Source organism: Aquila chrysaetos, chromosome 10 (assembly GCF_900496995.4).
Source record: "Aquila chrysaetos chrysaetos chromosome 10, bAquChr1.4, whole genome shotgun sequence".
Classification (NCBI taxonomy): Eukaryota; Metazoa; Chordata; class Aves; order Accipitriformes; family Accipitridae; genus Aquila; species Aquila chrysaetos.
In genome coordinates, this window is record NC_044013.1 from 30,673,740 (window position 1) to 30,695,145 (window position 21,406).

The 21,406-nt window shown below is 53.0% G+C and overlaps 3 protein-coding genes across 3 annotated transcripts in view; 1 reads left to right on the forward strand and 2 right to left on the reverse strand.

Moving 5' to 3' along the window:
- Nucleotides 1-4,493: 4,493 nt before the first annotated feature.
- SPACA6 (sperm acrosome associated 6) lies at nt 4,494-8,439 on the reverse strand. The gene is made up of 9 exons (XM_030029450.1): nt 8,087-8,439; nt 7,473-7,547; nt 7,068-7,136; nt 6,792-6,815; nt 6,628-6,705; nt 6,259-6,362; nt 5,638-5,791; nt 5,155-5,305; nt 4,494-4,614 (listed from the first exon to the last, which is right to left on the reverse strand). Exons 1-9 carry the CDS (start codon nt 8,358-8,360, stop codon nt 4,494-4,496), a joined length of 1,050 nt encoding a protein of 349 aa, XP_029885310.1. The 5' UTR covers nt 8,361-8,439.
- A 1,672-nt stretch (nt 8,440-10,111) lies between these two features.
- On the forward strand, nt 10,112-16,862 carry LOC115347765 (fibrinogen-like protein 1-like protein). The gene is given in 4 exon segments (XM_041127028.1): nt 10,112-10,310; nt 14,703-14,834; nt 15,773-16,261; nt 16,264-16,862. Coding segments are annotated over 4 exon segments (948 nt in total). The 3' UTR covers nt 16,392-16,862.
- Nucleotides 16,863-18,792: 1,930 nt separating this feature from the next.
- The window catches only part of LOC115347637 (fibrinogen-like protein 1-like protein), a 28,468-nt gene continuing 25,854 nt past the window's right edge, over nt 18,793-21,406 (reverse strand). Inside the window, exons 2-3 of the mRNA XM_041126467.1 lie at nt 20,903-21,022; nt 18,793-19,837 (exon numbers count right to left, since the gene is read on the reverse strand). Coding sequence (XP_040982401.1) covers nt 19,203-19,837; nt 20,903-21,022 — 755 coding nt within the window. The 3' untranslated portion in view covers nt 18,793-19,202. The remainder of the gene's footprint in view (nt 19,838-20,902; nt 21,023-21,406) is intronic.

Below are 21,406 nucleotides of genomic sequence, written 5' to 3' on the forward strand. Positions count from 1 at the left end.
CTTTGTTGCCTCGGTCTCTAATTCTTACCTGTAAGATTTCAACCTGCTCCTGTCTGTTCTTCAGAGACAACTCTTCAAATCTATCCATTTCTTGATGTAGAGGGCAACCCCTTCACCCCTCCTTCCTCGCCTGTCCCTTCTGAACAGTCTGTAGCCATTGATAGCCACACTCCAGTCATGGGATTTGTCCCACTAAGTTTCAATAATGGCAACTATGTCATAGCTTTCTAGCAGCATGGTGGCTTTCAACTCCTCTTGTTTGTTGCCCATGCTGCATGCATTGGTGTAGAGACACTTCAGCTTGGCTGTCGGATGTGTCACCTTCTTAGAGGAACACCTCTTCCTTTGAGGTATTTCACTGGTGTTTCCCTGTTGGCTCCTATTACCTCAGGATCCCTTGGCTCATCTCCATAGGACTTCAAGTGTGGTGTAGCGTACCCAGCATGTCTCAGAACAATAGGCTGAGGGTCCTCACTAACACCCAGTCCCTCTAACCTTGGCGTGTCATACCACAGCTTGTCATGGGCAAGCCTGATATTATCCCCCTCCCCCTTCAAGTCTAGTTTAAAGCTCTGTAAATGAGCCTCACTAGCTCATGAGCAAAGACTCTCTTCCCCCTTTGAGAAAGGTGAATCCCATCTGACACCAGCAGGCCTGGAGCTGTGTAGGCCATCCCATTATCAAAAACCCCAAAACTGTGGAGGTGGCACCAGCCACAGAGCCATGTATTAATACACTGGGTCCATCTGTTTCTTCCAATGTTGCTGCCCACAACTGGAAGGATAGAGAAAAAAGTAACCTGTGCTCCAGATTCCTTTACCATCTGCCCCAAGGCCCTGAAGTCTCTTTTGATTGCCTTTGGACTATGTGTTGTGGCTTTGTCACCACCCACATGGAAAAGCAGTAACAGGTAATAGTCCGAGGGCCGTATCAGGCTAGGAAGTTTCCTAGTGACGTCCTTCACTCAGGTCCCAGGGAGGCAGCAGACTTCCCTAAGAGGAGGGTCTGTCCGACATTTTGGATCCTCGGTTCCTCTTAGAAGGAGTCACCTACAATATAACCTGTCTTTTCTTCCCCATGGAGGTGGCAGTGATATGGGGTGGGGTAGGCCTTTCTGACCTTGGCAGCACCTCTGGTGTAGATGGACCGTCATCCACATCATCCATTGACTGGCCTTCCACATCCAGAGCCTCATACCTGTTGTATAGAGGCACCTGGGAAGGCAAGGCAGGCAAGGAGGGGGTTTGCCTGCTGCCTTGACCATGGACTTGCCTCCATTCACTCCTTTGCTTTATGCTACTCTCTTTCTCTGTCCATGTCTCTCACACCGGGGAACCCAGAACTGGACTCCAGGTATGGCCTCACCAGTGCTGAACAAAGGGAAAGAAAGGATCACCTCCCTTGACCTGCCAGCAACACTCCTCATAATGCAGCCCAGGATGCTGTTGGCATTCTTTACCATGACCGTAGATTGCTGGCTGATGGTCAGTTTCGTGCCCACCAGGATCGCCATGTCCTTTTTCGCAGACCTACCTTGCAGCTGGATGGCACCAGGATTGACTCCTGGAGTACACCACTGGTGACCGGTGTCCAGGTGGACTTTTGCCACTAATCAGCACTCTCTGTGCCTGTCCATTCAGCTGGGTTTCAGTCCACCCTCCCTGTTCACTTATTTAATCCATATTTTGCCAGTTTGTTTGTTAGGATATTTTGAGACACAATGTCAAAAGCTTACTAAAATCAAGCTAAACAATATCCACTGCTTTCCCCTCATCGATCATGCTAGTCCCTCATTGTAGGTGGCTATCAAGTTACTTAAATATGATTTCCCCTTTGTAAATCCATGCCGACTACTCCAGATCACCATCTTGTCTTTCCTGTGCCTGGAAATGGTTTCAAAGACTAGCTGCTTCATCACCTTCCCAGGTATCAAGGTGAGGCTGACCAGCCTCTGGTTCCCTGGGTCCTCCTTCTTGCTCTTGAAGCTAGGAATGACATTTACTTTCCTTCAGTCTTCAGGCACTTCTCCCAGTTCCTAGGATGGATCAAAGATTATTGAGAGTGGCCTTGCAATGACATCGGCCAGCTCCCTCAGCACTTGCGGGTGCATCCCATCAGGGTCCATGGACTTCTGTATGTCCAGTTTGCTTAAGTATTGCCTAGCCTGATCCTCTTCCACCAAAAGTATGTCATACTTGCTTCAGACTTTCCCACTGATCTGTTGAGCCTGGCATCCCTGAAGGCTGGCCTTCCCAGTAAAGGTACAAGTGAAGAAGTCATTGAGTATCTTGGCCTTTTCCATGTCCTGTGTCACCAGGGCCCCTGAACAGGAATTCAGCAGCAGGCCTGCATTTTCCCTAGTATTCCTTTTGTTTATGTACTTGTAGAAATCTTTCTTGCTGCCCTTCACAACCCTGGCCAGATTCAACTCCAGGCCAGCCTTGGCTTGCCCAACCCCATCCCTGAATGATTGGACAGCATCTCTGTATTCCATCAGCCATCTCTTGAATACTTCCTTTATATGTCTGAGTTTACTCAGGAACTGCGTGCTCATCCACACAAGCCTTCTGCTACTTTTGCTTGATTTCTTGCTTGTTTGCAGGAAATATGCAAGAAAAACATAATATAAACATATATAATAAAAACGTCTGCTGTCTCCACCTACTTTTTTGCTTTTGAGGTAAGGAGTGTGGGCTGGTGGCCCCCACTTCCATGGGTTCCTCTGCTTGGAGTGGCAAGGTGGGTGGTGCAGAGAAATGGCCCATCACCTCTGAGGATGCTGGTACACTCTCTGATGCACTGCCAGCCTCCTCTCCAAAGTGATAACCAGGCCTGAGAACTGCCTCAATCTCTGGGAAGGGTCCACTCTGGCCATCTCATCATTGAGACCCTCAGTCAGCCCCAACCTGCAGTGGACCATAAGGGCTCATTCCCCTGGAGTCAGTCCGTTTGGACAGTCTCAGCAACTGGATTTTGTGCTTGGCAGCTGATGGCTTCTGTGCTAGAGCTCCAGCAAAGCTGCCTTGAGCTGCTGTCCTCCAGCTGAGCACATCCCCCAAACAGCTCCAGAGCATCCAATAAGGAACCAGGGTCCTGAAGGACACGGTCACGTCGCCATGTAGCAAATGACCATGAAGAAAGCCCTCCACTGTGGGACCGCAGCAAACTAGCACTCCCTTTCTGCCCTTGGCTGCTCCATGTTGTTCTGAGCCCCTTCAGCACTCGCCGTGGTCTGAGGCAGAGACAAGAAAAGAGCCCAAGAGGTCTGAGAGGAAGGGAGAGCCCATGCCTGATGGCTGCATCCTTCTGTCTCCCTCCTTTGCCAGTTGTGTATGCTCCTGTCCTCAGCATTCAGCATGGGAAGAGCTTCATCCCCTTCCCTTTGCTTCACACAGCCATCTGCCTGAGGGAAACCTGTGTCTGAAAGGAATGTGATTCCCCCCCCCCCCACAGTCCACTGCTTAGCAGCAGAAGAAATAGGCAAGGATCACAAAAACACAGTGTGTTCCTAATGGGAAACTATTATTTGGATGAGAAATGTGAGCTGCAGCCTCCAGGATGAGCACATGATAGCTCTGTTGTGTTACCAGATGACTGCAAGAGGAGAATGTTCTTGCTCAGATCAGGATCAGCCCCTGGGGGATGAGGGAGCACAGGCTGAGTCTTCGGCCCAGAGATTGCAGCTCAGGCTCCTCAACCACAACCAGTACTGACAGCACTGCAGATTTAAATACAATTGGAATGTCAGCCCAGGTGATGGAAATGTTTTACCAATAGCATGGGACTGAATGCACCAATGGGATATGGGCATACTCTGTATGTACTGCGTTTGCAGCTGTTTTTTTCATGTTTTTCTGGTAGCTGTTTTTTCTAACATAAGTCTAGGTACATTTGAAGGCAACATAGAGCACTGGAGATACCGTTATCACAGTCTTAAGGGCTTGTTTGGGTTTTTTTAATCTCTTCTTCAAGGAATCCTATAGCATTCTTCCTCTACTGTTTGGCCATTTTGTTACAGACATAATGTCTACAAAATCTGTAGCAGCAATTTATCCAAATTGAAGTCAACTGGGTTATACAGTGGTATAAAAGTAAATATGTGATAAAATGCTTTTAGGCAAATAATCAGAGGAGAAAGTAACTTGGCATTTGTAGTGCCCATGACATATAAAGGTGTTATTATACATGAGTATCTTTGATACATCACTATCAAGAGAACGCTTTCCTACAGGTAGCAGTCTGACCTTCCCTTAGTGCTAGCTGTTGAAATGCAGGGTCAGGAGTGTCAGAACTATATTTTGGACTGCTTATGCACTACCAAGTACCCAGTTTTTCTGTATGCAAGCCCCAAACCCCCAGATCTCTATCTCCAGCATAATCCAGATTTTTAGAACTGTGTGGTTCTATTTTTAGACTGTTCCCATTTGCACATGCCACCTCAATGCAAGAAAAGCATTTGCAGAAATTTTGGTCCTCAGGGGTGGATCTATGTGTCAAGCTCTCCCCCAGGGTGAATCCAGGCATTTGGAATCCCCTGGGGGACCCTGTTGTCCAGGTCTGTGGGATGTCCAGGGGTCACTGAGGTCTGGGAGGCTCCGACATTGCCAGGTGGCCCTGGGAGGCAGAAGGAGGAATGGAGAAAGAGGAGGAGAGGGGAGGAAACCATATATCCCCATCCCAGGGAAGGGGGAATCATGGGGCATCTGGGGGGCCCAAGGAGCAGTTGGGGGTCCTGGAAGCAGCTGATGGGTCTAAGGGTGAAAGTAGGAGACCCTAGGGGCAACTGGGTCAACTGACTGTAACTGGGGCCCCCAAAGGGACAGTGGGGGTTCTGGGGAAAGTGGTAGCGTCTCAGGGGCAGTTAGGGAATCTGGGGGAAGCAAGACAGCCTGGAGTGGCCCTGGGTGCAAGGTGGGGGTCCCAGAATGGGCCAGAGAACAGTGGGAGTCCCAGGGGGAAATAGGACTCTAAACTGTGAGTTTAGGAGTCCCGGCAGTCTATGGCCCTCATTGGACACCCGGGTCCCCTCACATTTGTAGGGAATCTTGAGGGACTGAGAGTGCAGGAGGGTTTGGGAGTCCCATGCTGGTCTGTGAGGAGCCCCAGAAGCGTAGGGGTTTTGCGGTTAAGGTTTACCACATCAGGACAACTCACAGCAGCAGCAGCATGAGTGCCATGGAGCCAAGTGCCAGCCCCAGCCCCAGCGATGCCATGTGGTGCAGGGGGGTCCTGCCGTGGGGCCAGTGCAGCACAGCCTTGAACCGAGCCTGGAGTCCCTGCTCTGCCTCCACACTTCCCCCTGACACTGTGAGGACCCAGGCACCTTGGGTCATGGGGCACTGCTCCCCAGGGAGCAGGTGTCCCTGCAAGACCTGCTTCAGCCACAGACCTCACTGCCCCCAGGGCCCCAGGCGTCTGGGTGTCCCTGCTCCACCCCATGTGCCCTACTTCCCCCAGAGGAGCCAGGCATCAGGAAACACCTGCTCCACTCCACCTGTCCACCATGGACCCATGTGTCCTGGCACCCAGCTTACACCCCCATGCACCCCCCCCTCCCAGGGACCCAGGTGTCTGGGGTCCTGCTCCACCCCACATCATTGCTCACTGCCCCCAGGGCACTCAGGTGTCTGGGCGCACCATTGAGGTAGAAGTACTTGCGGACCAAGGGCTCAGAAAGGACCCCCAGGCGACAGGCGATGGTTCCTGGAGTGGGGTCCTGGAGGGTCAGACTGAGAGGTCCCTCCGCACTTGCCTGCATCTCCTCAAACAGTGCCAGGTCCTGTGTGCGCAGCTGGGGTGTGGAGAAACACATCAGTGCAGCCTGGTCCACCAGGTACATGAAATGGCATACACATGTATGCAAAGGCACCCATGTCCTGCACATGATCGTCATGCCCCCTTCATGATTCTTGTACCCTTTGCTCATGCACCTCATGTATGTGCTTGTGCCCACAGGGATGCACAAGCAGGGCATATGCAAAAGTCATTTCCTTCACACACGCGTGCACATGAATCTGCAAACACAGGAGTGACCTGCCTCCTGCTTGCATGCACCCTTCACATGGGTGAGTGCTTGCTTTCATCCTGTGCATGCTTACACATGCTACTTATACCACACATTATCTACTGTATAAGCAATACCTGTATCTATTGATAGTCCTCACAAGTGCACAACTGTTTGCATGCAGGCATTGCTACCCATGCCCAGTCCTCTCATGAATGTCTCTGTACACCCTTGCACGTGCATGTGCAACTCACATCCTTGGCAAACATCCAGGTAATGGGCAGGTCGGCGGGGGTGGCAAAGGGCACATCGCAGTGCAGTGTGATGGCTTCATCTGTGTGGACCCACATGTCCTGCACTGGGAGCATTGACAGGCATGTGAGTTCACATCTGCTGACGCACTTACAGAAATGATTGTGCTGCTGTGCAACTGCATGTGCTTGTGTGCTCACAGTGGGGATGGGTAAGCATGCACCTTGGCACACTCTTGTGCGCTCATGGTAGGCCAAGCAGACGTGCCCATATGTGGGAAATGAAAGTTGCCCCCCAGAGCCCTGGAGGCATCCAGTTACAGGGTGGGGCTTAGCCCAGCCTGGATGCCTGGGTCTACCATGGCCTCATACCTGGGCAGTCCAAGGGAAACTGGCAGTCCACGAGGCGGCAGGTAGCACACTGGAAGATGCGGGCGGCTGGCTGGTACCCTTGGAGGGAGGGACTTGCTTGTCCCAGGAGGTTGGGACATGTACTAGGGGATAGAGGGTTGCAAGACAGAGGGATGGGCACTCACCACAGGGGGGGACGCAGGCTGGAGCTGGTGGGGAGGAAGCAGCATTAGACTGGGGATCATTGGGAATCCACATCCATGTGATGAGCTGTCAGGGCTCAGCCCTTGTCTAGCCCAGATGGGGTCCCTGGGGGTTTCTCCAGGATGGGGGTGCCCAGAGTGGGGGTCCCTGGGGTGTAGGTGTCCAGTGTGGGTATCTCTGTGACAGTCCCTTGTGTGGGGGTCCCAAAGGTTCCCCAAGGTGCGAGTCCTGGGTGGGTGTCCCCACTGGCCCCATACCTTCCTCTAGCTGGCTCAGCTTCACCCAAATTATGTTGACGGCTTCCTGCAGAGACACCTCAAAGGGCTCTGGGGTGTCCCAGATGTCCAGGTGAGACAATGTGCCCTCCCCCGATCCCCATAAACCCTCCCCAGACCCCCCAGATCCCCTGTACGACTCACCTAGACCCCATACATCCATCCTGGAGTCCCATATATTCCCAAATACCCCCCCCAAAAAAACCCCAGAAGCTGTATACCTTGAAGCCCATATACCGTCAGGATTCCCCAAATATCCCCTTACAACCCTCAGACCTCCATATATCCTATAATTCACCACACCCCCCACTCAAGGCCTCCACGTCCCATCCCCCATGCCCCATGTCCTGGCCCTATCGCCTCACATGTCCCATGTCCCCTGCTCACTCAAGTCCCTCTGCTTCTTCAGAAAATGCAGGGCATTCATGATGATCTCTCGAAGTGCCTCGTGCTGCCCCGACCCTAGGACCAGTACAGGGGCACTGGGACCAGTACAGGGTTGGGGTTGAAGGTTCAGGGATGGGAGGGTCCAGTAAGGGCTGGTGGTTTCCAGGGGTTCCTGGAGTCCTGCTCAGGGTTTAGGGATACTGGGAAGGGACAGGTATCCGTGGGGATTCCTGAGGTCCTAGGTAGGGCCAGGGGGTCCCCAGCATGTACCTGGTCAGGGTTGGGTGACTCTCAGGGTTCCAGGCAGGGTTGGCATCCCCAGAGGTCCCTGGGTTCCAGGTTGGGCATGGTTGAGAGTCCCTAGGGTCCTTGTCTGGGGTGGGTCCCTGGGGTGCCTGTTTAGGAAAGGGGTCCCCAACTGCCCGGGATCCTGGCCAGTGTCAGTGTGAGGGCCTTAGTTGAAGTGGGGAACCTCAGAGGGCTCTGGGGTCCTATTCAGTGGGGGGGTCCCCCTTGGGATGGAGGTCTCTGGTGGGTTGGATGTGCCAGTCGGGATGGGGGTCCATGGGCAGGGTCCCTGTTGGGTTGGGTGTCCCTTGGGTCCCATGACGCACCCACAGTGACAGAGGCGAGTGGCACAGCAGCCTGGACAAGGGCCTCAAGGCAGTGTTGATGCTGGGGGTCCTTGAGGGAGGCCCCAGTAATGTCACGGCAGAGCTGTGACCGCTGAATGGGGGACCCAAAGCAGAGCAGGCAGGGGTGCACCCCAGGGAGCCAGGATGCCAGGGCCACCCAGTGCCACAAGCCAGGTCCCTCTGCCTGGATGCCTGGGTTTCCAGGGAGCCAGGGGGCCAGCACGAGCATCAGGGGCACCCACCACCACCCCATGGCCCCAAAGCATAGCACCCAGATGCCTGGATCCCCAGGGAACAGCAGGGTGCCTAGGTGGAGCCCAGGCACCTAGGTCTCCAGGCAACAGAAGGGTTCCTAGGCAGAGTCCGGATGCCTGGGTCCCCAGCAGACAGTGGAGTTCCTAGGCAGGTCCCAGACGCCTGGGTCCCCTCTTGAGGAGTGGGGATACCCAGACACATGGGTCCCCTGGGGTGTGTGGGCTGGAGAAGGGGCTCCCAGTCCCTCATTTTGGTCTCCCCAAATCCTCTACCTTCAGTCCCTGCCAGTCACATTATTTGGTGTCCCCAAATTCCCTCTATTTAGATGTCTAATTCCTTGCCTTCACCCCTGATAATCCTGTCCTGTCCGCACCCCCATCCAGTCTCTTGCAGTTCCCAAATCCCCTTCTTTGAAACCTACGCAAGGCTTCTCCTTTTCATTCCTCCATATCCCATCCCATGAATACCTCCATACTCACCTGCTGAGGCAAGCTGCCCAAGAGCTGGCCCAGTCCACAGCAGAGTGGCAGATCTTGGTGCACAGGTGTATTGGGTTTGTGTGGCAAGGTTTTGGTAGCAGGGGGGGTTACAGGGGTGGCTTCAGTGAGAAGCTGCTGGAAGCTTCCCCTGTGTCCGACAGAGCCAATACCAGCCGGCTCTCAGATGGACCTGCCACCAGCCAAGGCTGAGCCAATCAGTGATAGTAGAAGCACCTCTGTTATAACATATTTAAGAAGGAAAAAAGCTGCAGGGCACACAGAAACGGCAGCCAGAGGGAGAAGTGAGAACGTGTAAGAGAAACAACCCTGCAGACACCAAGGTCAGTGAAGAAGGAGGGGGAGAAGATGCTCCTGGTGCCAGAGCAGAGATTCCCCTGCAGCCCGTGGTGAAGACCATGGTGAGGCAGGCTGTCCCCCTGCAGCCCAGGGAGGTCCATGGTGGAGCAGCTATCCACCTGCAGCCTGTGGAGGACCCCACGCCGGAGCAGGTGGGTGCCCGAAGGAGGCTGTGACCCTGTGGGAAGCCCGCGCTGGAGCAGGATCCTGGCAGGACCTGCAGATCTGTGGAGAGAGGAGCCCACAGAGCAGGACTTGTGACCACATGGGGGACCCACGCTGCTGGAGCAGTGTGCTCCTGAAGGACTGCATGCCATGGAAGGGACTCATGCTGGAGCAGTTCATGAAGAACTGCAGCCCATGGGAAGGACCCACGTTGGAGAAGTTCGTGGAGGACTGTCTCCTGTGGGAGGGACCCAACGCTGGAGCAGCGGAAGAGTGTGATGAGTCCTGCCCCTGAGGAGGATGAAGTGGCAGAAAATAACATGTGATGAACTGACCGTAAACCCCATTCCCTGTCCCGCTGGGCAGGGGCATAGGTAGAGAATCCGGCAGTGAAGTTGTGCCCGGGAAGAAGGGAGGGGTGGAGGGAAGGTGTTTTGAGATTTGGTTTTATTTCTCATTACCTACTCTGGTTGATTGGTAATAAATTGAGTTAATTTTCCCCAAGCTGAGTCTGTTTTGCCCCTGACAGTAACTGGTGAGTGATCTCTCCTGTCCTTATCTCGACCCACAAGCCCTTTGTTATATTTTCTTTCCCCTGTCCAGCTGAGGAGGGGGGAGTGATAGAATGGCTTTGGTGGGCACCTGGCATCCAGCCAGGGTCAACCCGCCACAACAGGGTGGTTTCCTGAGGCAGGGAAACACCATGGCAGTGGAGAGACCCGCGGGCAGCCAACAGCTCTCATGAGAGATGCTGATGAGGCCTAGGCATTGCCAGAGCAACCGCGGCCACTCCCACACCTATAAAAAGCAGACTAGCAGCCAGGAGCACTGCAAACAGAGCGGGCAAACAGTGTGGCATGTCAGCCAGGGTGTGGCACGGCAGTTTGTGTGGCAGTTTGTGCGGAAGTGCGCACAGGAAGGGCATCGTCATCCTACCAGCTCAAGAGGTGAGTCCCATTGGTGGTCACCACCCTCTCAGAACAAGCTTAGCTATGGTATCCACCTGGCAGAAAGCCATGTCCTCTGCACTCACCAGAATGCATGTGGCAACCCAGACAGAGCTCCTATGAAAACATACAGCCATCCAGGCCTGAGGCTGCAGGGTGTGCCAGAGCCTTTCACTGATAAGAATGGCAGTAGTGAGAACAGCTGTGTGAGGTGTGACCAAGTGGGTGATCTGCTCAGCCTGGTGGCAGAGCTATGAGAGGAAGTAGAAAGGTTAAGGAGCATCAGGGAGTCTGAGAAAGAGATAGGCTGGTGGAACCATGCTCTGTCCTCCCTGAGACAGACAGGAACAGCCACCAGAAAAAAAACAAGATCAAGGGGATCCTGCATCCTCCCCTCAAAGGACCACAAAGATGATTAAGGGGCTGGAGCATTTCCCCTTCGAGGAAAGGCTGAGAGAGCTGGGACTCTTCAGCCTGAGAATAGAAGGCTCAGAGAGGGGTCTTATCAATATATATAAATACCTGAAGGCACAGAATGAAGAAGTGGGAGCCAGGCTCTTTCCAGTGGTGCCCAGTGCCAGGACAAGAGGCAATGGGCACAAATTGACATACAGGCAGTTCCATTTGAACATGAGAAAACACTTTTTCACTGTGAGTGTGACCAAACACTGGCATCCTTGGTGATATTCAAACCCAACTGGACACTTTCCTTGGTGGCCTGCTGTAGCTGACCTTTCTTGAGGAGGGGGTTGGACCAGGTGATCTCAAGAGGTCCTTTCACATCTTGCTATTGCATCCCAATGAGATGGCAAGAGAGGCCATCACATTGCCACCTGCCTCAGCAAACACCTTGTTTCCCCAGTGCCAGAAAACATCTTACTTGAATGGCAGCAAAGAGGGGCTGGTCAGACCACACTTATTAAAGTCCCACATCACACTACCCTCTACCCTCACCCTCCTGGATGGGCACACCTTCCAAAACAATCCTCTAGTTGAATCAAGAGCCTCCCATAGGTTTGTGGCCTCTGAATTTGCCCAGAGCACCCAGACCCTTACCCAACCCACCCCAAACACTGTCACTGTTACAGATGGGAGAAGAACACACGGTGGGGCCATAATCCAAGAGACCTTAGAGTAACCATGACACTTGGGCTCCCAGAGAGTCTATCCTTTGGCCCTAGTTATGGAAGCACAAACGTGTCTTTAACTGGCACTTGGGATCCTTGTGCTTCCCTGTGGGAAGGGAAGACCCAGATCCCAAGGCAGGAGCAGGCCCCAGGAGCCATCAGAGTTTGCTTCCCCTGCCACAGGGCTCTGCATGGACAGTTCCAGAGATTCCCATGTTACTGCTTGTGGAGGCAGGACGATGCCAGCACCCTTGAGTCCTTTTCCCCCTTCTGAAATTGTAGTTCACTGAGTTAAGAAGTTTAGCTGGCCATGTCCGAAGTCAGCTCCGTCACTATCGTGAAAAAATCTAGAAATGGGGGCCTGTTCCTCCTTCTTTTAAGCAGCAGGAGAGCTGCTTTTAAGCTGTGCCTTTACCACTGGCTACATGGCAGCTGTGCAGCAGCTATGTCTGTGCCCAGTCTCCTTCCTCCAGTTCTGCCCCTGATGGGACCAGCTGACTTGGCCTCCAGGCTTGACCTTGGACCTTCCCTATCTCTGCAAACATGCTGGGTCTGTGGCCCCAGCAAGCAGTGGACTATCACTATCTCCAGACTGGAGTCTTATCCTGACTTTCTACTGAGCATCCTGCACAAAGAGGTCCCTGCTGCCCAGGAACCCTGCCGGGGTCTCCGGGGTGACAGGATTTGCAAAGGGAAACAGGGTGTATGAAAAGGGAATGGAGTGCTCTGGCATGAAAAGGAAAGCAAATGTAGGACACTGGGATGCACTGCAAAGAAAATGGGGGACTCTAGGTGGCACCAGAAGGCCAACGGAGGAGTCTGAGGTGTACAGGAGGGAAATCAGAGGCGACCGAAGGTGCATTTACCACAAGGTTAATGGAGTGATTCTTAAGGGACAAGAGGACCAAACGGAAGCCTCTCCATTGCACCAGAGGGCAAATAAAAGACCCTGGGGAGCATCAGAGGGCACATCAAAACCATTCATTCAATTCTGTGTGCATTCAGATCCCCTCAATGAACTCTCTATTCCTCCACATGTCACTGTGGTCCCTTCCATTCTTCTGTATGCAAGTTTATGCTCCCTCTGTTCCCCTTTGTGAACCCTCAATTACCCCCCATTCCTTTTTGAGTGCTTGTAGATCCTCTCTGCTCCCCCACCTGTGCCTTGGAACCCCACAGTTCCCATCTATGCATGCTGAGATCTCTACCCCCCAGTCCCCACCATCCTTTCTGTGTGCCTTACATCCAAACCATGCCTCTCCACATGCTTTCAGATTCCCTCTGTTCCCTTCTGGGTGCTTGTAGATCCCCTCAGACTCATTCTGTTCACTTCCAAGCACTCTCAGATGCTCTCCATTCCTATCCAGCTGCTTTCATATCCTCTCCATTCCCCTCATTTTGCTCTCTTGAAACCCCTCTGTTGTCCTCCTTGGATAAACAGATCTTCTCCAGTCCCTCTCTTACACACTCAAGCATCCTCCATTTCCCTCTGTATGCATCCAGATCTCCTCTGTTCCCCTCCTTGAATACTCAGACCTCCTCTGTTCCTTTCAGCATCTGCTCAGTGCTGGCTTCTCCCCTCTGTGCACACTCACATCCCTCTTTTCCACGACAAGTGCCCTCAGATTCCCACTGTTGCCCTCCATCGACACTCAGATCCCACCCGTCCCTTCTGTGGGTGCTCAGTTCCTATGGGTTCCACTGTCAGATCCCTTCCAGACCCTCTGTGCACCCTCAGTTCCTCTCTATTTTCCCTCCATGCACCCTCAGATTGCCTCCATTTCCTCTTTATGCACACAGGGTCAAGATTTCTGCTTTCCCCTCTGTGCATGCTCAGACCCTTCCATTCCCCACTGTACATGCTCAGATCCCCATTGCTGCCCTCCATCCTCCCAGTTTCACTCAATTCCTAGGCAGACACTTGCTTTCCTCTGTAGCCATCCATCCTGGATGACCAGTCTCCCAAAACCAATGCCCCAGAGACCACAGCTGTCTCAACTGGCCTACAGAAACCTTTTAGCCAGTGTCTTTCAGCAGGCCAAATCAGCTGCATCCTTCCAGATCAGGACTGTGGCCCAATGGGGAGTAGAGAGTTCTTCTGCTTCCCCCAGATGGAGATCACCTCTGTCACAACCCTCTGCCTGCTGTCATGCAGTCCAGAAAACACCAGCTGCTCCAAATACTGTCCCACAACAGGCAGTCTTTCTGGGAGTCTTGGAGCTGCTCTGACTTCCCCACCAAGAGCTAGGCTGGGCTTGTCAAAAGCACATTAAACAAGAACCAACTGATCTGGCAGCACCCTGCTGTAATGGTGGGAGGCAGGAACATCCCCAGTGTTTGCTCTCCACACTGGTTGGTGACTGGCATTCAAGTGTTTATTTATTGAGCTGCACTCTTCAAAGCTCCCAAATAGTTCCCAGGGGAAATTCCAGCCAACAAGCTAAGCATTCACACAAAAGACCATTCCAAGGACTCTTGCTGGCAAGGGGTTTATTTTCTTTGCAGCTCAGGAAGCTATGCACCTAGAACCACAGGCACCTTCATCTTGGCTTGTGTTTTCTAAGGGCACAAAGGAAATCCAGCCTGATTTCCTCCTCCGGGAGAAAGGAATCCCGGAGAGGGTGTAGGACCCACTCAGACCACCCACTGCAGAGGGCCCTACAAATGCCTCTGTGAGACCTGCCGCTCCACAGTTTTGCACTCCAGAGAGCATTCCGGCGTGGACACCATGGGAGAGTACAGGGCTGGGAAGCAGAGGGTTCCTTGCTAGCAATGGGAGGAGCACAGGTAGGGCAGCCCAGCAATAGGGAGAGGCTCCATGCGCTGGTCCTCGCACGCTGATGGGGAGCAGTGACATCAGTGCCCTCTAAGGGCATGCTCACCTGCCACCCCTTTGAACACCAGCAGCTTGTGCCCTGCCTTCTGGCTCACCCCAGCCAGTCCCCTGTTTCAGGGGCCAGGGAGGAAACTCGGCTCAGTTGGGTTTGGGGTGCTTTGCTCCACCCAAAACTATCATCTCATGCATGACTTTTTGGGAGCTGGTCAAGGGGAAAAGGCAAGGTTGTCTACCCCTTGGGCAAAAAAGTTGAGGCCTTTTGGCAAGCTTTCCAGCTTGCACAGACTAGTCTGATGCTGCTCAGCATGCTTGGTGCACTCCTGCATCTCACATCGTTGTGTTACACTGTGCAGCTCTAGAGCCATGGGATTTCCTGCCTTTCTGGAAATAGGTCGCATTTCATCTTTTCTCCATCTTTTCCCTTTCTAGCAGCCCAGTGCCTTCTGCTCCTTGCTTGTGTGCTGGTCTTGGCTGCCCCAGGCCACTCCATACATATACAAACCCTAAACATCTTCAAGAAATCTCCCTCCAACACTTTGGCGAGTGCTCTGAAGAAAACCAGTATGTAGCATCCTGTGGTCATTGCAGTGCTCTCACCAACACCTTTCAGAGCCTTGGTCTGGGTCAGCCCTGGCTGGTAAACAGCCCTAGCCCATGCTCTGGGCCAGTGGAGACTGGATAAAATGACACTTGGGAGAGCGTGTGCTATGATGCCTCAGATCCAAAAAACACCTCCATAGTGTATACAGGCAGGTGGACTGGGGAGACGCGGCATCAACCCCAGGCTTTGCTCAGATGGGGAGAGGAGCTCTGCCCATCTGGCAGGATGACTTAACTGTAGTGGGAAGTCCTGCAGCAAGTGAGCTGAAGGCATGGGGAGACCACACCTGCCAGCACAGGGGGGTTCCAGTGTTGTGTGCTTATGTACAGACAGCTCTGGGTGGGGAAGGACCCTACACGATCCCTAGCCCTGGCCTGCTCCAGGATGGAGGATGGTGGATGTGAGGAGGTGTACGCAATGCAGGCTGCAGTGCTGTGCATGTGCATGTATGTGTGTGTGTGCACTGTGCAGAGTGGTAAGGGTGTCTGTGTGCTTGAATGGGTCATTTTTCTCCTGTTCCCTCAGTCACAGGCAGGGGCAAGGTCCTCTCACCTTCCTCCCCAGCATGACCCTGCTTTAGTGACACAATCCCTTTTTCAGGACATCCAAAGGAGCCCACTAGTGTCCATATCAGCCTTCTGGACTGATACCAGCACAGCCCAGGGGGTCTGGGGCCTTTCACTGGGGCTACCTCCTGTTAGGTGTCCCATATGGAAGAGGAACACAGGGCTAAGGCCAACCCACTCTCATCAGCCAAGCACATTGACTTCTCTGGGCTGGGACAGCTGATTATCCCCCAGGTACTCTGGCCAGATGTCCCTCTATCCTGCCACAGGGTGAAACATGGCATTGTCCTGTTGCACAAGCTTTTGTTAAATCACCCTCTCTCCTGCCCCAGGTTGGCCCAAGGACTGCAGTGAGGTCTCTGCTGGCAGCCCCAGCGGCATCTATGTCATCCAGCCCACAGGACTGCACTCCATTGTGGTGTACTGTGAAATGAATGTGACGGATGGGGGCTGGACTGTCATCCAGAGGAACCGGCAGAGCACAGAGATCACCTGGGCTGAGTCCTGGAGCACCTATAAGTATGGCTTTGGGAACCTGCACACCGAGTACTGGCTGGGCACTGAGTACATCCATCAGATCTCCAAGCAGAAGGTCTACCAGGTCAGGTTTATCATCTGGGATGCTGCAAACAAGATCAGGTTCACAGAATACAACCTCTTCAGCCTGGAAGATGAGTCCCACGGCTACCGGCTGAGGCTGAGAACCTACTGGGGGACAGCGGAGGATGCCATGGACTCAGACAATCCCAGGAATGTGCACAACAACATGAAGTTCTCAACAGAAGATCGGGATCAGGACACTTACAGAGGGAACTGTGCTTCCCGCTGTGGTGGTACTCAGCTTGTTATTCTGTATGGCTGAACGTCAAGGGGGACATAACCTGGGGCAGCCTGTGCAATGGGAACTGCAAAGCTTCTGCCATCCTCATCAAACCAGCTCCGTACCATTAGTACTCTTCCCCCCTCCTGTCTGCACTGGGCACATGGCCAGAGCAGTGCCCTGCTGGGGCCTGTTTTGCTGGCTGGGGGGCTGGGGGCGAACAGGTTGTTACTGTATATCAAGAGCTGTTTTCTTTTCCTCTTCTCTTGAAAAGTAGCAAAGCTCCCTGCTTTGTCTCTGGCCTTTCACCTCTTGTAGGTTTTTAGGGATCATCATTAGAACAAGTCTTTATAAATGCTGCGATTTCCAAGCATGTTCCTTCTGGAGAGAAAACTGTGCTGAGAAATCCAAAGCCCTCCTGATCCAGCAAGGTATAATTCTCTTTTTTCTTTGCAGGTATAGATGACTTCAGCAGAAAAGTATAAGTCACCACTAGCTAACCTGATCTAAGTTGCTCTGAGCCCAGGCAGGCCATGTACGCACCATTTCCCTGCTGTAGTCTGTGTTCATCCTGCAGAATAAAATTGCTTTCAGAACCTGCAGACATGCGCAAATGTCCCTCATTTGTTTGGGAACTTCTCGCAACTGCTGCTAGTTTCTTGCTAGAAGCAGACCTGAGGCTCCTGGTGCAGTAAGAAAAGACTTTCAAAGGGAAAATTTTTCATAAGACTCAAATGAAGTATTAGAGACAAGACTTTCACTTAAAGAAGAGAGTTGGGTTTTAAGATGGGGATCTTTCAAAAAGGGAATGCAGTACCACATGGCTAAGTGCAAACACTGAGGGTAGGAGGGAAGCATCAGCTCAGTTCAGCCCTACCAGCCATGACCTGGAGCTAACCAGAGACAGCAGGCCAGGCCAGCATCATCCTGCCTTGTTTACCTTGTGAATGCTGGCCCAGGCCTTGGAAGGTAACTGGAAGAGTGGGCAGGGAAGAAAGGGACAACAGCACTGCCAGGCCACACAGCGCTGCATTGATTGAGATATCTGGGGCAAGTCTAAGAGCTGAGGCAGCCTGACATGGCAGGGGTCCCAGAATTTGAAGAGGCCTGGATCAGCTTGGGTCCATGTGGGCTTGCTCCAGTGTGGTGATATCTCTGTGCACTGGATAGCTCAACAGTGGCCATGGTACCTGTGATATGGTCTCCCAGGGCTGGGCAGAGGAGAGTGATGTCTTGCTGGCTGCACTCTTGCTAATACAGCCTCGGATGCAGTTCACCTTCAACACTGCAAGGGTGCATTGCTGACTCCTGGGCAAATTGCTGTTTACCAGGAAGCCCAAACCCTTTTCTGTCAAGCCTCCCCCCTCCAGTTAGGTTTTACATCCAGGCTGAGGTGCAAATGACTTTTTAAGCCCACAGACATATCTCTCAGTCCAGAAATGCTACTCTCAAGTCAGCTCAAACTGGGAAGCCTTTCTCAACCAGCAGCACCCTCATACATTCAACTCCCCATGTATCAGGGCTGCAGGCCCACAGATGCCTCCAGGGCAGCCAAGGCTGCCTGTGCAACCTCTTCAGGAACACAGCACTGCCATAGCTCTGCAGGGTGCCCTGGGACCTCTGTCACAGGTCTTGGCCTGAGAATCCCAAGTTGTTCAAGATTCACAGCCACAAACCTTCCTTGAGCTCAGCTTTTCTTCCAAAGACAGAGGAGAGGAACTGTGGCTTCTTTCAAGCCCTAAGTTCAAACTTCTCTGCATCGCAAAGGAGATCCATAGCCACATTCCCGCTCTGCAGCAGAGCACAATGGGACTGAGTGACCTGCATCTCTCATGCCCTCAGGGAGCCCACCACCCTCTCCACACTCCAATCCATGTTGGTTTCTGCCCCTTCCCAGCACAGAGCAATTACCCAGCCATGGACAGGGGCAAACTGTAAGCAAGGGTTTTGCTGGCCCTGTTGGCTAATTGTAGCCTTACAGCCACAGTTCAGTGCACAGTGGCTGGAACAAGCCATTGGAGGCAATATTGCATCCAGAGAACTAAGAACCAAACCACAGGCAGAATTAGGTACAACAGCTGTTCTAAGCTGTGTACAACCATACCAAAGGGAGAAAAGCTCAAGTTACAGGATGATGCTGGGGTCAGTCAGCAGCAGGGAGAATTGGTGCCAGGCCTTTCACTATGGAACATTGAAGTATTTCAGAAAAAAAAAGAAAAATCAGCACAAAACTCCTGCATGCCACACCAGCTCTGCACCAGCTCAGCCTGGGAGCAGAATCAGCTCTACAGCTGACCTGGCCCAGCACTGCCTGAGTAAATCATCTTGAAACCAGCAGCCACCATGCCAGCCCTGGGGGAGGTGAGTTCTGCACATCTTGGGCAGGTGTGTCTCCTTGCCCAGGAGAGGACCTGCATAATACGCCTACTTTCCCCCAGTTCCACCACCCCAGAGACTGGACAGGTTGATCCCCCAACACTTATGTGCAGTGTCGCAGCAGCAGATAGACACAAGGCAGCAAAGTCTGGTTTATTGCAGCTGTATTCTCCCATGTAGCAGAGCTGTGGTGCATATGGGGCCCAGGGAGGGAGCAGGGGCTGAGCAAAGCAGAGAGACACCAATTGCACAGGGAAGGGAACTTTCACTGTCCCCCCCCTCCCCAGGACAGGAGTGGGCACACCTACCCCAAACCAGTGCCTGCATCCCAGTGCTGGCCAGCACTGCGGCACTGGGCGAAGCTGCCCGTGTGCCCAGAGCTCCAGGCGATTGCTCTTGAGCCTCAGAGCTGCTGTGTTTCAGCTGGTGATGGTGCAGGTGCTGCAGGCAGTGCAGGATGTGCACTGGGACTGGCACAGGGCTGTTGGCAGGCACGGGAATGGGGCGCTGAGCTGGGGATGGTGGCACTCCCCCAAACTCCTGGGTGGCTGGGTGCTGTGGCACGGTCAGCACACATCTGTGGGTTTGACCAGGATGAGAGAGGATGTGCAGTCACCATTATCGCAGAATCCTGGCCAAAGGATGTGGTTTTTGGCATTAAGCAGGACATTCTGGCACCTGTCGTACCACCAGCCCCCATAGCTGTTGGCGCAGTTCCCACTGTACTGGTCCTGGTCCCTGTCGGTCGTGCTGAACTTCATGTTGTCATGTATGCCCCCCTTCTTGGGGTGATAGCTGGTCAGATAGTCATCCCCATCACCAGAAAACCGGCCCAGCCTCAGTGGGTACCCACTAGCCTCACTCTCCACCCTGAAGATGTCATACTCAGCATAATGGGTGATGTTGGATTTATTCCGTATGATGAAGCGGACCTTGTAGGTGCCCTGCTGTGTCAGCAGGTGCAGGTACTCGGTGCCCAACCAGTGATCACCCTGCACGTTCCCGAAGCCGTACTTGTAGGTGGTCCAGGATTGCTTCCATGTGAGCTCAGTGTCATGAGAGTTTCTCTGGACAACAGTCCAGCCTTTGCCTTCAGTGTCCATGTCGCACCACACCACGCGTGGGGGAGACCCTGCCGGCTGGATGACGTATACCCCGCTGGGGCTGGTCTTGCGGAGATGGCTGCAGTCTGCAGGGAACCCTGCAACAGCAGCAGTGGCAAACACAGGTTGGGGTGGGAGAGAGAAAGATCATATGACTCTGTCAGGGCAACAAGAAGTTCCTGTAGGGGAGCGAGGACTCAGGACAGAGGGCTGGTTTTATCTGTGGTCTTCTCCACAGTGTAGAGTGGCTTTTCCACTGGCTCATCCACAGGGCAACTGAAGGTCTCTAAGACAGTGGCCCTGGTAAAAGCCCTAGGATCTATTTCTCGTGACTTTTTATTTCATTTGGAGCCTTCTAATGCATCTGGCCAAGAAAAGAGGGGAAAAAAAATCTTCCAGATGCCAGTGATGTCCTCCAAGTATATCTGGCCCTCACACAAGGCCCTTGATATATTGAGATACAGCTTTTGCATGGATCAGAAGTGTCCAAAATGCTCCACTGGATGAGGATGAGTAATGAAAATTTATGTTTTCCCTGGGGGTCATGGCACTGCAAAAGAAGGCTAAGTTCTACCTTGATCTTGCAGGGACCTCTTCCCCCAGCTTGCTGCAGTTTATCTATTAGCAAGACTGATCTGTCATGACCTACTTGCCAAACTAATTTGCTGTCTAATTTGTTTTTCTTGTTTTGTGTCTAATGAGGGACAATTTGCTGTGGGAATTCTGATTCAGCCCATGAAATTCTGTTTTTTGGGGCACACAGGTCTTGCAGGGAGTGTAACCTTCCCTTGCAGGAGCAATGCAAACTAAAAAAAAAAAAAAAAAAATTACTGGGAGGATGTCTCCTAGAACTGAAGTGTAAAAAGACAGAAGCACCACAGAGCAATCCTGCCAAGTTATGATGTTTGGGCAGAAACCCCTTGGTTTCAGTATGGAGCCACCAAAGGGGTGAGGATGGCTTGACAGGTGTCAGGCTGCTTACCTTACAAGCCATGGCCCAGGGGTCTGTGTGTATGAGGAGTTCTTGTGTTGTGCATCAGCCGGGGTGCATGCTGGCCTTCCTAGCACTTAGCAGACCTGAGAGTCAGTGCTGAGCTAGGGAGACACTTTCCTGCTCTGCACCTTGGTGCCCAGCCACTGCCCCCCACCCACTACATACTCACCACTCCGGGAGCTGGCAGTGGGTACTGCTGGGCCAGCGCTTGCACAGAGGAGAAGCATTGCCACCACTGTGGGTAGGAGGACAAGGTCCCCACGGAGCAAACTTGTCCCAGCCTGGTGCCCTGGGGAGGAAAGGGCCCAGCATCATTAGGATCCCTGGGCAGCCCCCTCTGCCCCTGCCAAGAGCCCCCAGAGAGCTCAGACCAAGGAAGGCAGAGCCACGGGTTGCAGGTAGGAGCATAGGGCTCCCAGGGTGGTGGAAGCTGCAGCTTTGGTGCAGGCTCTGCCCCTGCAGGGCTGAAGCAAGGTGAGAAATGGCTCTGTCACCCTCCTTATCAGCCAGCCCTTTCCCTGCACCAGACAGCAACCTGGAGATCTGTTCTCAGAACCTACAACCCCAGAGTAGCTAAGAGAGGACAATGACAGCTAGATCTGGGGAGAGTAGTTTGCCAGAGGGAAGGGGTCACAGTTCTTTTTGGAGTAGTCATGCTTAAGCCTTTTATATA